Source organism: Pipistrellus hanaki (assembly GCF_964339955.1).
Source record: "Pipistrellus hanaki genome assembly, chromosome: 3".
Classification (NCBI taxonomy): Eukaryota; Metazoa; Chordata; class Mammalia; order Chiroptera; family Vespertilionidae; genus Pipistrellus; species Pipistrellus hanaki.
Genome location: NC_140505.1, coordinates 184,623,986 through 184,638,752, shown reverse-complemented (window position 1 = coordinate 184,638,752; position 14,767 = coordinate 184,623,986). Strand labels below are relative to the sequence as shown.

At 47.8% G+C, this 14,767-nt stretch overlaps 1 protein-coding gene across 1 annotated transcript in view; it reads left to right on the top strand.

The window, feature by feature from the left end:
• FAM227A (family with sequence similarity 227 member A) overlaps positions 1–14,767 on the top strand; it is a gene marked incomplete at its 5' end in the record, with an annotated part of 42,447 nt that overhangs the window by 16,193 nt on the left and 11,487 nt on the right. The window contains 5 exons of the mRNA XM_084878301.1: positions 3,839–3,946; positions 5,401–5,480; positions 8,341–8,507; positions 10,965–11,282; positions 13,481–13,663. Coding sequence (XP_084734427.1) covers positions 3,839–3,946; positions 5,401–5,480; positions 8,341–8,507; positions 10,965–11,282; positions 13,481–13,663 — 856 coding nt within the window. The remainder of the gene's footprint in view (positions 1–3,838; positions 3,947–5,400; positions 5,481–8,340; positions 8,508–10,964; positions 11,283–13,480; positions 13,664–14,767) is intronic.

Here is a 14,767-nt window from a genome sequence, read left to right as displayed (position 1 = left end):
AATGGCAGGCTCTCCTTTCCTGGCGGAATAATACTCCATTGTGTGTCTATGCCACGTTTTCCTACACATTCATCGGTGGATGGACACTGAGGCTCCATGTGTTGGCTATGTAAATAGTGCTGCACTGAGCATGGGAGTGCAGATACCGCTTCCAGGCAGTGATTTCACTTCCTGTGGGTATGTATCCACAAGTGAGATGCTGGATTGGGTGGTAATTCTGTTCTTAATTTTTGCATAATGTCCATACTGTTTTCCATAATGGTTGTACCAATTTACATTCATGCCAACAGTTCATAGGAGTTCCCTTTTCCCTGCATCTTTGCCGGCATTTGTTATTTCTGTCTTTTTTATAATAGCTACTCTAAGGTTATAAGGTGACATCTCATTGTGGTTTTCATTTGTATTTTCTTTTAAAAATTTTTTTTTATTGTTGAAAGTATTACATATGTCTGTTCCCCCCCCAAACCATTGAACCCCTCCAGGCGACCCTTACCCCCATCCCAGGCCTTCACCACCCTATTGTCTGTGTCCAAGGCTTATGCATATATGCATACTAGGTGATTTGTATTTCCTTAGTGATTATTGATGTTGAACATTTCTTCATGTACTTATTGGCCATTTTAAGTGTCTTTGGGAAAATGTCAATTCAGGTCCTCTGCCCATTTCCTAACTGGATTTTTTGTTTTGTTACTGAGTTATATGAGCTCTTATACTTTGAATATTAGCCCTATATCAGATGTATGATTTACAAATATTTTCTCTCATTCAGTCGGTTCCCCTTTCATTTTGTTGTTTCTTTTGTTGTGTAGAAGCTCTTTAGTTGGCTATATGCCCACTTGTTTATTTTTGCTTTTATTGCTTGTGCTTTTGGTGTCATGAAAAAAATCATTGACAAAATAATGTCAAAGAGCTTCCCCTCTAGGTTGTATTCCAGGAGTTTTATGGTCTCAGGTCTTACACTTAAGTCCTTAATCCATTTTGAATTGACTTTTGTAAGTAGTGTAAGATAGGGGTTTCAGTTTCATTTTTTTGCACATGAATATCCAATTTTCCCAGCACCATTTATTGAAAAGACTATCCTTTCTCCATTGATTATTCTTGATTCCCTTTCCAATATTAGCTAACTCTATATGTGTGTGTTTATTTCTGAGCTTTCAATTGTGTTTCAATGATCTATGTGTCTGTGTATTGTTTTTTGCTGGTACCATACTGTTTTGATTTCTATAACTTTGTAATATAGTTTAAAATCAGAGAGTGTGATGCCTCCAACTTTTTTTTTTTAATGTATTTTATTGATTTTGTACAGAGAGGAAGGGAGAGAGATAGAGAGTTAGAAACATTGATGAGAGAGAGTCATCGATCAGCTGCCTCTTGCACACCCCCTACCGGGGATATGCCCGCAACCAAGGTACATGCCCTTGACCGGAATCGAACCTGGGACCCTTCAGTCCCCAAGCCGACGCTCTATCCATTGAGCCAAACCGGTTTCGGCCAACTTTTGTTTTTTTTTCCAAGATTGTTTTAGCTGTTCAAGGTCTTTTGTGAATCCATACAAATTTTAGGATGGTTTCTTTCTATTTCTGTGAAAAATGCCTTTGGAATTTTTATAGGGATTACATTGAATCTATAGGTGGATTTGGATATATGGGCATTTTAATGATGTTAATTCTCCTGATCCATGAACATGTGATATTTTTCTATTTATTTGTATCTTCAATTTCTTTCATCAGTGTCTTATAGTTTTCAATGTGTAGATATTTTAGTTCCTTGGCTAAATTTATTCCTAAATATTTTATTGTTTTTAATATTATTATCAATGGCTTGTCTTTTTATTTCTTTTTTTAGATAGTTTTTTGTTAATGTGTAAAAACACATTTTTGTGTGTTGATTTTGTATCCTGCAACTTTACTGAATTCATTTATTAGTTCTCACAGTTTTCTTGTGGAATCTTTAGGATTTTCTGTATATAATTCCAAGTAATCAGCAAAAAGAGACAATTTTACTTCTTCCTTTCTGATTTGGATATCCTTTATTTCTTATTCTTGCCTAATTGCTCTGGCTAGGACTTCTAGTACTGTGTTGACTAGGAGTAGTGAGAGTGCGTGTCTTAGTTTTGTTCCTGGTCTTCAAAGAAAATATTTTAACCTTTCACTATTGAAGATGATGTAGCTATGGGCTTGTCATATTTAGCCTTTATTATGTTAAGATATGTTCCTTGTATACCCACTTTTTTAAGAGTTTTTATCATGAAAGGATGTTGATATGCCAGAGGATTTTTCTGAATTTATTGAGATGAGCATGTGGTTTTAGTCTTTCATTCTATTAATATAATGTATCACATTTATTGATTTGTGTGTGTGATACTATCCTTGCATCCCAAGGATAAATCCCACTTCATCGTGGTATATGATCCTTTTAATGTGCTGTTGAATTCTGTTTGCTGGTATTTGGTTGAGAATTTTTTCATCTATATTCATCCGAGATATTGGCTTGTAATTTTTTTATGGTATCCTTGTCTGGCTTTCGTATCAGGATAATGCTAGTCTTCTATAATGAGTTTGGGAGTATTCCCTCCTCTCCAATTTTTTGGAAGAACTTGAGAAGAATTAGAGTTAATTCTTCTTTAAATTTTATTAGAATTTATCTGTGAAGCCATCTGCTTTTGGGCTTTTCTTGTTGGGGATAGAGGATTTGATTACTGGCTCAATGTCCCTGTTCATTTGTCTGTTTTCCATAATGACTGTACTATATCTTCCAAGATTTAGTCTAGGGAGGTTGTATGTTTCTAGAAATTTATCCATTTATTCTCGGTAGGTAGGGAAAGTTTTATATCAGTGGAAGGAAATGTTCACCAGCCATGGTCCCAGATGCCAGCTAAGAGCCAGTCTCACAAGCAGCATCTTTGTGAGGACAATAGTCTGCACACCGTTTAGTCCTCTTGGCATTTGCAGGATGGAACAAACTCAACAGCAAGCACACGGGGGAGCCGCACTCGGATCCGGGCATCGGGTTCAACACCACAGCAGAGCTCGGCCTTGGACCCTCCTGCCTCTCTGACTTCTGTTCCCTGACTCTTCTGTCCCTCCTTCCTATCCCCTTTTTGTCCAAGCCTGCCCTCCTTTTCCTGGTCCATCCCAGTAACAAACCTCCTGTCTACTTCCTTTGTCCCGCGGAGACATGGAGACTCAAATTGCTCAATGAATCCTTGGTCTTTTCTTTCCCAAACCGAAGAACTGAGGGAGACAGTGGAGTTTCCCTAATGTCAGAGGGTTCAGGTTCCAAGAAGCCAAGACTCTGAAACAGAGTTTACTTAAAAGGAGAGCACCAGCCCATCCACATCGCCATCCAACACGAGGGTGAACCCCTTCCTGGCACTTAGCTCAGTGTGACAATAAGTTGGACAAAGTTTACCAAAAACGTGCTTCTTATGTTCTCGGTCCAGTGTTAAGCCCTAGAACAGGATGGGGGAAGATAAGTCAGCCCTGCCCTCAGCGAGCTCAGAGTCCAGTAAAAGCAGAGGCGATAGACATGAAAACAAATGGTTACGGGCTCTTTACACCTGTAGAGCCCGCCGCAGGGTCACCTGTCCAGGGTGTGACCTGATCCTCACAGCCGCGCCGCCAGGGGGCAGGGTGGGCACCACCCTCTGCCTTTTCCTGGTGAAGAAACCAAAGCCTCATGGAGAGGAAGTGACCCCAAGGCCACGGCGGTGGGACGGGGGTGATGCCTGCTGGACGCCCAGCTGCCCTGGACCAGGGGGCATCTCAGAGGCTCTGTCTTGTCTTCTGCCTCTCGTTCTCTTTGGCAGTTTTCCTGATCACTTCTGACTTCCCCGTAGGTATCTCTCCGAGCCCGCTGAGCTATGACAGTTGGGACTACTCAAACCTGGATCCGGAGAGATTCAGGAGGGAAAGACTAATACCGAGGAGGACACGCCAGAAAAAGGGTGAGGTCCCACTTACGGACTTCGGTCCCCTTTGCCTGGGTCACGCCCAGCCGCCATCCGGTTGAGGCGGGGAAAGGCCTTTGTATTGAAGTCCTCGGCCAGGCTCTCTCGTGTATCCCCACACGAGCCACCAGATGCCTGCAGTGTCAGCTGACGAGCCATCGTTAGAGTCAGCGCAGCATCGCTGTTGGCGTGTGTGGGGCTGCATTTTATATTATAATAAGAGATGCCAGTACTGTCTACTGTGTGCCGGGCACCGTGCTCAGCTCTTCATCCCTTTTTCCCCCCATCCTTTTTAAGAATATATATTTTATTGATTTTTACAGAGAGGAAGGGAGAGGGATAGAGAGCTAGAAACATTAATGAGAGAGAAACATGGATCAGCTGCCTCCTGCACACCCCCTACTGGGTATGTGCCCGCAACCAAGGTACATGCCCTTGACCAGAATCGAACCTGGGACCCTTGAGTCTGCAGGCCGACACTCTATCCACTGAGCCAAACTGGTTAGGGCTCTTCATCCTTTTTTTATTGAATCTTCACAACAACAAGCTGAAGGACACACTAAACCCTCAGATGAGGAAACTAGAGTTCAGAGAAGCAACTTCCCCGATGCCAGCTTTCTTACCGCAGTCAGCAGACACACACAGAGCACCGTGGGCCGGCGTGGGCCAAACAGACACAGGGATTCCCCGTGGAGGCCAGCACAGCCCGCCGGGCAGTCTGGTGACAAATACAGGCAGCACGATGGTGCCGCAGTGAACGGGCATGTGACGGGAATACGGTGCTGAGCGGCCTGGGGAGAGGTACCTGTCCAGCCCTGAAGGTCAGTGAGCGGCAGTTGGGCAGAGGTTTAAGGGTGTGTTAGGCTGGCAAGAGGGGAGGCTACTGTTCCAGACAGAGGGACCCGCGGGTGAGAAGACCCAGAGGCGCGGGGAACAGAGGCGTTCCCATGGCAGCAGCGGGAGGGCCGTGAGGAACAAGCCGCCTGGGTGGTGGCTGAGGCAGGATTCACACTCAGGACTGCGAAGCGTGGTCCAAGGGCCTGCAGCATCAGCTTCCCTCTAGCTCAGTGGTTCTCAGCCTTCCTAATGCCTCGACCCTTTAATACAGCTCCTCATGTTGTGGTGACCCCCAACCATAACATTATTTTCCTTGCTACTTCATAACTGTAGTGTTGCTATTGTTATGGATTGTAATGTGAATATCTGTGAACGTTATTTCCTGTTGTTGGTTCATGGCCTGTGAGATAGTTAGTACTCATGCTTTTAATGGGATCAGAGAGGTTAGGTAACTTGCCCAAGGCCACACAGTAATTGGTTCTGCTCTGCCTGAGGCCGGTTCTCTTGCTGTTGCTATTGCCTCCAGGGAGGGGGCTGTCTACCAGCCAAAGCTCCTGGTCTCAGTGTCACCCAAGACATGAAGGAACTGAGAAACAACTTTTTCTCTTCCCTAGGAAAAGAGATGTCTTTCTTCTCTCCTAATGTGTACTCTTCTTACAAGTCTGGCCATAGCAGGAAAGTCCCCCAATCTCAGGTGAGTGGGGGTGGGGCCCAAACCCAGACCCCTTGGAGCCCCATAAGCTCCAATGACTTCCGACCAGTCCCATATCTCTGCATTCCTCACCCACCTCCTTGGGGAGGGGCCCTGGGTTTGCCTAGTTCCAGAGCTTGGGCACAGAGGGGGTCAGTGACAGCGCTGACCCAGATTCCTCCAGTTTGTGCCCAGACCTGCTAATACCAGATCTCAAAGCCCAGGCCCCTTGTAGATTTTTCTGGGCATCCCCAGGTTGAATCTCGTGTTGTCTCCTGCTTTCCTGAGCTCTCAGCGTGCACAGTCTGAGTAGCAGGGTGACCACGTGGGGTAATAATCAATATATTATTGATTTCAGATATAAAGGGAAAGGGAGAGAGAGAGAATCATTGATTGGCTGCCTTTTGCAACACCCCCTATTGGAAATTGAACCCGAAACCTGGGCATATGCCCTTGGCCACAATTGAACCTGGGACCCTTCAGTCCGAAGGCCAATGCTCTATCATTGATCCAAACTGGCTAGGGCACAGAGCAGTCTGATGTTATCCCAAAAACCAACGATGTCACCTTAGCTTCATACACTCGGGGTAGGTGCTGGTCACATGAGAATTGATAGCAAAGTAATTGGACAGTCCACCACGTGCAGATTTCCTTTGCAAATATTCTCTCTAGTCCTTACAACATTTCTGCAAGGTCGGTAATGATAGCTTTTTAAAATATTTTTAAAAATTGATTTCAGAAAGGAAGGGAGGGGAGAGAGAGAGGAACATTAATGATGAGAGAGAATCATTGATTAGCTGCCTCCTGCTTGCCCCAATACGAGCCCACAGCCCAGGCATGGGCTCTGGCCGGGAATGGAACCGTGACCTCCTGGTTCATAGTTTGACGCTCAACCACTGAGCCCTGCCAGCCGGGTAGAATTTATCTTTATTCAGCAAAGGAAGACATAGACTCCCAGAGCTGAATCACCTCCCCTAGGCCACACAGCGGACTTCAGCTGACGTCAGGATGCTGTCAGTCTGAGCTCCTTCTGTCTCATTATACTGCCTCTCCAACAGACAGGAGAGTCTAATAGCTCAAACCAAGCCAGTCTCTGCTCTCCTGTCAGGCTCACTGAGGCCTGTTAAGAATGAACATGATGCCTCATTGAGCCCTGGGAGTGTTTTCTAACAAATCCCAGTCACCACTTCAACACTGTAAACGTCAGTAGCTGTCACACCACCAGCTGCATGGTGTATGGGAAGTCCTTTCAGCTCTCTTCTCTCTAATCAAATATCACCTATCTACCTACCTATCTATCTATCTATCTATCTCTCTATCTATAAAAGCCTAATGACCAAATGACCAAAAAACCGGTGGTGACCACTTGCTGTGATGTGCACTGACCACCAGGGGGCGACGCTCAATGCAGGAGCTGCCCTCTGGTGGTCAGTGCGCTCCCACAGCGGGAGCACCGCTCAGCTGACACCCACAGCTGCAGAGACACAAGAGGTAGCAGGCACAGCCGGGCAAGGATGAACAGGAGTGTGAGGTGCCCAGCCGCCTGCCGCTTCGTGCACTCCTACATCCCCGAGGGGTCCCAGATTGCAGGAGGGTGCCCAAATCTGTGCGCTGGGCCTCTAGTATTTTTATAAAAGCAAAGTGGCACTTGTTGAGACTGGCGGCTGCTCGTCTGCCACTTGGCGGGCCATCTGTCTAGCGTCACTAGACTCCCACTCCTCCTTAAAGACAGAGCCAGTGTCTTCTCTCCTTGGAAACCCTCCAGCTCTCCCAGCCGAGTGAGCTCCCCGTCAGAATCCAGCGTTCCCGCTCTGCCTTCGTACAACACGCTATTCGCACCGCGCAGGCCTGCCGTTAGTGTGCGCAGTGTCTGCTGTGCCCGTCCTCTCTAGCAAAGCACCTTGGGTTTCCATCCGGGCACGGCCACGGCCACGGCCAGATGCAAGGTTACTTCCGCCCCTCCCCGAGTGGGCAGCCCTCCACAGACCCGGTTAATGAGCCACAGGCGGTATGCCCGGGCAGTGCCTGGGAGCCCTAAGGAAAGCGGCACGTGAATCCTTTGCCTCTTTACTGTTCTCTCCTGCTCCCGGGAAGGTGGATGGAGTGACTGAGCTCTGGCTGCCGTTTTGGACCCTAAGGACAAGGTCTCTGCCTCAGGGAACGGGGACGTGAGCCGGAAGAACTCTGAGGCCTAAAGGACAAGCCCTGCATTGTCCGCCCTCAGGCTGTCACGTGGGAAAGAAATTCCCACCTAGTCTGAGCCGCTCTGCCACTCACATCCAACCCCGATCTTCTCTAATACACACGTGAAGCTTCTCACACCTCAGCACAGCTGTGCTTGCTGTTCTCTCCCTGCCCGCCTGGGAGCTCCCGCAGGGACCAGGTTCAGGTGTTCCCAGCGCCAGACCCAGCAGGAGTGGCTCAGAGAAACGTTTACTGAGGGCGTGGTGATTGCACGGACCACGGCAGCTGTTTCCACAGGGCTCCGCCCACAAGCAGCCACTCTTGCACTTTGCCCGCTGTTGCTGCCTTCATCTCATAAGTCCCCACAAGGAAACCACGGCAGCGAGAATTTGGCGATGTGCCCAGGATTGCCAGCTGTCGCTCTGCAGGTCCCAGACTGGAACCCCAGCGCCTGAGTCCCAGCCCTTGCGTTTCTACTGTGGCCTCTTCGCTCTACTGGTTTCCCGGGGTGAAGGGCTGTGTTGTCCAGCTGTGCCTGCAGGGAAGAAACAGAAATATCCAGGAAGTAGCCTGGCACCCATTCATTACAGGCCAAACGAATGGTCAACATTGCAGGTGCCTTTTTGCATTCTTCTCACCACCAGTTTTACTAAATGTGTCTCTTCCCTCTGCCCTGCAGCCTACTGATGGACATCCGGACAGCAAGAGGAATTCCGACGAAACCACGCAATCACAGAACACCACGAAAGGTACCGTAACGAGCTACCAGGGAGGTGTCGGCTTTCGAATCAGTTATCTCCACAACCCTCCCGTCTTAAGGCTGTTTCCACAGAATGTGTCACCCTAGTGTGCCCCAGGTCCCAGCCTGGGCCCTGGCACCGAGTAATATCTTCTGAGAGGACAGGAAGTCTTTTCAGTTCCACAAGCACTGACTCAGTCCACTTTTTATTTTTTAAATATATTTTATTGATTTTTTATAGAGAGGAGGAGAGAGGGATAGAGAGCTAGAAACATCGATGAGAGAGAAACATCGACCTACTGGGGATGTGCCCACAACCAATGTACATGCCCTTGACAGGAATCGAACCTGGGACCTTTCAGTCCGCAGACCGACGCTCTACCACTGAGCCAAACCGGTTTCGGCCCAGTTCCACTTTTGTAGAGAATTCTGTCATGGCTCCTGAGTTAGTGTTACACATACTACCAGCATGCCTTTTTTTCCTCTTCTCACTAAAATCTACTTCTAGCACATAGTAGATGCTCATTAAATGTTCGTTGGATTGGTGGATAGCTTAATAAATGGACACATCGATGGCCATCGGTGTATATCTGTATAAAATGCAAATGAAATTGTATGAATTTCCCTAACGTACTCCCTGTAGCATCTCCCAATGATCCGGATCCACCCAGGCATTTTCACACTGATAAGAAACAGAGAGGGGAGGGAGGGGATGTACGGGGGGGGGGGGAGGGGGGGGGTATTGGTATATGTACAAAAATAATAATTTAATAAAAAATATATTATAAAAAAATAAACAGAGATCTACCTTGGCTCACCAACTCCCAATTATTATTATTATTATTATTATTTTTGCTAATATTACTTTGACAGATCATTGTCAGACTCAAGTCTCGAGGAAATCTACACAAATCAGGAAAATATCAGAAGCAAGATTAGCTGAGAATATGCCTCCTAAGAAGGTGAGCAGAATTGGAGTTGAATAGCAGAGGGGATGTAAAAGCGGCCGGGTGGATAGCTACGAAGACTGGCCCCGTTGAGATGTCAGGGTAAGAACTTGGGTGCTTCCGATTGTAGACTCTGATGATGACGGAAATCGCCTGAGGGTACTTCCTGGCTGAGGTGAGCGGAGTAAGTAACTGTTCTGTCTGGGTTTCTCCGGGCCTTTAAACGCTTGACGTTCAGAGCGTGGGTGTGCGAGGAAGAGAGCAGGGAGCCTCCGTTTCCGCTGTATGAAATGGAGGCAGTGATCTGAGGTCACGGTGGAGGAGGTGGGCCTGAGGTGGGGGTGATATTATCAGTAATAAGCCCCACGTGGCGGCACTGCACTGACCTGTGTGTGCAGTGCTTGTTGTTTAACCATCTGTCCTCTGAGATCATGCCTCCTGCTTTTCTTCAGTTCATTGGTGATGAGATGCTCAGAACAAATACTCATTTGTCACAGTGCCTGGCAGTTTCTGTCAGTGCACCTGCCGCCTGTGCAGTGGAGAGGGGCCCTGAGGACCCTGCGCAGGACAGGACACCAATGAGCAAAGGCGTTACACCGCAGGGTTTGGGCCAAGGACAGCAAGGACTGCAGGAGACTTCTCGAACCTTCTTCATTCTCCGTATTCATTACCACTGCCTGTTTCCTGTCTGCGTTTAGCAGGACATTTTTGAGAAGTAGCAGGGCCTGGTGGCAGAAACAGGCAGCATGGGTTCAAATCTTGGTGCTGCATGTCATTAGTCGTGTTACCTCAGGAAGTTGTTTAAATTTCCGACCTGCTTCTATAAAATTGGGGAAAATGAAGCCCAGCATTATTGTTATGGTTTCACTTTTATTTTTAAATTAAATCTTTATTTTGAATATAAAAATATTTATATTGAAAGTATTAAATGTGTCCCCTTTCCCTCCCCCCCCCATTGACCCCTTCTAGCCCACCCTCCTCCCCACCACAAGCCTTCACCATCCTATTGTCTGTGTCCATGGATTATTTCATATAATTATAGTTCTTTCATATAAAATATATAATATTATCTACTCAGTTTTATAACTTGATTATTTTAATCTATTACATCTGAAGGAATATTTTAGTGCCAGCCCTTCATAAATATTTATTTATTTATTTATTTATTTATTTATTATTTTGTTAATTCTCAGCCGAGAATATTTTTCCCATTGATTTTGAGAGAGAATGGAAGGGACAGGGAGAGACAGAAAGAGATTGGTTGCCACCCACACTCACTCCAGCCAGGGCCAGAGATCGAGCCTGCAGCCTAGGTACATGCCCTTGACCAGAATCGAACCTGAGACCCTTCAGTCCTTGAGCCAGTGCTCTAACCACTGAGCAACCAGCTAGGGCTTCATAAACACTTGAATAGTGGCATGCTGTTCAACAAGCACTGATTAACTATTTCTTTGGTTAGGGATATTAATATCTTCTTGAACATTATTCTAATCTTTTGCCATAGTAAAAATCTCCCCAGTCAACATCTTGGTGCCTAAGCCATTTTTCTTTTGGGGTGTAACTTCCTTAGAATAGCATCCTAAAGTTAGAGTTACCAGATCGAAGGACATGAATGGCTTCACGTTTCTTAACGCATGCTGTAAAAGTGACAGTGACCTTCAATCCCCCACTTTTCTCTCCCCCCTTCTTTCCTGCTCAGTCCCACCCTGCCTGCAAAATCCCTGCGATGACTTCAAACCACTTCAACATCTACGGGAAGAGTCCCCTGGTCGTTTACTTCCTGCTCAACTACGCCACCCTGCGGCAGTGTGGCGGAGACGTGCTGATCACCAGGAGGGAGATCACCAAGATCATCCCATATCCTTCCCTGCGTCCTCTCCCCAAAGCGAGGGCGGGAGAGCATCCAGCCCTCAGTCCAGCGCTGGCACAGAGGAGGTGCCTGGCAGGGTGGCCGTTGGTACAGCCCAAGGGTCAGGATCTGGCTCCTTTTATTTTTTTATTTATATATATATATATATATATATATATATATATATATATATATATATATATTTATTAATTTTGTACAGAGAGAAAGGGAGAGAGATCGAGAGTTAGAAACATCGATGAGAGAGAGTCATCGATCAGCTGCCTTTTGCACACCCCCTACTGGGGATATGCCCGCAACCAAGGTACATGCCCTTGACTGGAATCGAACCCGGGGCCCTTCAGTCCCCAAGCCGACGCTCTATCCACTGAGCCAAACCGGTTTCGGCAGGATCTGGCTCCTTTTAGTTCCACATCTGCCTCGTGGACTGGCTGTGTGGGCCCGGGGCCAGTCGAATTGCCTTGTGTAGCTCGTGTCTCCCATGTACCAGGATGAAGGGGCTAAGCAGGTCCGCGGACACTGCAGCTCAGGAATGCCTCCCGGGTGCTCACGGCCCTGCAGTGTGTGTTGGCCAGGAATTTTGGTGTCGTAAGTATGTGTGTTTTTCCTACACATCCCCTCGGAGGATACACACATACTTAGACACCAAAATTCCTGGCCCCATTGGCATTCATCCCGAAGATCTGTAGAAAGCTCGTATCTTAAGGAAACAGCTGTGCCATGTGTTGGTGTGCTGGGTCTTAGCAGTTTCCCCAGAGGGTCAGAGCATGGATTCAAACAGACCCAACTCAGGTGCTTCCCAGCTGAGTGATCTCAGACAAGTTCTAGCTTCTCTCTGGGCCTCATTTTTTTCACCTGTAAAATGGTCATAACAGGATCTGCCTCGTAGGACCGTTTTGCAGAGTATAAGCCCAATAGAGGCAAAGGCTTGGCATGGTGCCTGGCAGGCAACGGGTGCTTGGATGGCACCCATCTACACACAGCTCCTCATTGAGAGGCTGCCCTTTCGCACTCCGTACCTCAAACCTGCGTACATGTCACATGTCATGGAGCTTTATTGTTTAGGAAATGCTTTTCCTCCTATCGCCTGCTGTTCAGTAAAGACAGTGTAGTATAGTGGGAGGAGCTTGGTGGGCACACACAGCCCTGGATTGGAGTCCCAGCCCCGCAGCCCACTGGCCTTCCAACCTCATGTGCACAGCTTAGCCTCTGAGCTCATACCTGTGCCATCTCCTTCCTGAAATAAGGACACTTAGGCCAAACCGATAGCAGTGTGACCAGGGCTAATGGCATCCAGCTGGTCCTAAATAAATAATAGTTGTTGTTACTATTAACATCATCTAAGGTGGGTACTATTATCCCTGTTTAATTTAAATATATTTTTTATTGGTTTCAGAAAGGAAGGGCGAGAGATAGAAGCATCAATGATGAGAGAGAACCACTGATTGGCTGCCTCTCACATGCCCCACACTGGGTATTAAGCCTGCAACCCAAGCTTGTGCCCTGACCGGGAATAGAATCATGACCTCCTGGTTCAACCACTTAGCCACACTGGCCAGGCTATTATCCCTATTTTTTAGATAAGGAACTGGAGGGGATGACATATTTTGTCTGAGTCCCCACAAGTGACGAGTGTGGCTGAGATTCTGACCGATCCAGAGGGATGGGGGACAAAAGGAGGCAAAGAAAAAAATTTGACATACAATCATGAGCAGGGGATTGAGGCCTTGGTCCTAAAAGGAAAGACAAATTGGAATTTCTTCCTACTCACCACTAGGACAACAGCAGGAATTTTATTTATTTATTTATTTATTTATTTATTTATTTAAAATATATTTTTATTGATTTTGTACAGAGAGAAGGGGGAGAGATAGAGAGTTAGAAACATCGATGAGAGAGAGTCATCGACCAGCTGCCTCTTGCACACCCCTCACCGGGGATATGCCCGCAACCAAGGTACATGTCCTTGACCGGAATCGAACCTGGGACCCTTCAGTCCCCAAGCCAACGCTCTATCCATTGAGCCAAACTGGTTTTGGCAACAGCAGGAATTGTAGATGACACTGTAAAGAAGTGTTCCCAAGGAGAGGAACGTTATTCAGAGACAGGGAGGGGCCTAGCCCGTGAGGCTGGCCTCTTTCCAAAGCAGCCGTTTCCTGCTCAGCGCCCCCACTCTGCAGCTCCCGGCCCTCCTCCCCGCGCACCCTCCTCCCCGCGCACCGGGCACGTGCCTCCCATCCTGCTGAGAGGCAGCACCGACCCACAGGGAGGGCTTTTCCTTGACCTTGAAAGTCACTGAGTCCAGCCTGACCTACGCGGACGTCATCAGGCTGACGCTGAGCCGCATGAAGAAGCGGAAGGACAACCTCATGCAGCTGACCGAGTTCCGCTGCAGTGAGTGGACCTACTTCGACCTGTACCTGGCGGAGCTGCAGGACAACTTCCTCAGGTGCGGGCCGCGGCGCAGCGGGCAGCGTCTGGCGCAGGCGCCAGGGTAACTGACGTGGCGGCTAGCCCGGGCCAGCCCAAGCACAGTCAGCTTCCCTGTGGTCAGTGTGAACTCCACCAGAACAGAGAGCAGGTCTTCGTTTCACTTGAACGTTGACTGGGCTTTAGATGATATTACGGAATTCCTTTTGGTGTGTTCCTCTTTAAAAGATACCATAATAGTTTTGTAGTTATGTTATTTTCTAGGAGTCACCTCTTAAGGAGGTACATAATGAAGTATTTATGAATGAAATGGCCTGGTGTCTAAGATTGGCTTTAAAATAACCCATTGGGCTGGGCATTGGTGTGGGGACAGGGGAGTGATAGGTTACTGAAGACTGGCCTTCTGTGGATACATGTGGACGTCAGGGAATGGGTAAATGGTGTTCTGTGTTCTTCTTGCTCTTGACCATGGCCTGCCTGCTTTATTTACTTTAAATATAAATTTCATAGGCTATAACATTTTAAATAGGTGTTTTTGTTTGGTTTTGTAAAAAGTGGAGGATATAACAGGAACAAAGGTGACAGCTGTCGATGTGGAATATTCCATGTGGACGGGCCAGGGCCCTTTCGGGCATCAGTTACCACTTTTCCTCTAACGGAGCACATCAGTCAGGAGCACTGAGCTCCGGCTCCAGCTCCCATCCTCTGTGTGAACTGTCCCTCAGGAAGCCCTGTGGCTCCGAGACCACCTCCACGACAGGACTCACGGAGGTACTCCGTGAGAGGGGCCTGCTCGGTGCCTGGCTCACAGGAAGTGCCCAGCGGGTGACGGCCCTTAGAGATGATACACAAGCCCATCGGGAAACAGCAGGGTCCGGAGGGAGGTGTGCGGCGGGAGGCCGGAGCAGCCCCCGCCCCGGCAAAGGCAGTCAGCAGCTGTTCCCAGGGTTCTCTGCTCCGTGAGGAAGAGCCTCGTTTGCACACGCGGGTGGAGCCGTGCGGGAAGGGGCAGGGTCAGTGCTGCTGGAGAACTCGTTCTCCTGTGAGTCGGAGCCCTGGTCCTCACACTTGTCCGGGGACAAGCAGCCACAACTCTGAAGGCTTTCTGCAGAGCTCGCTGAAA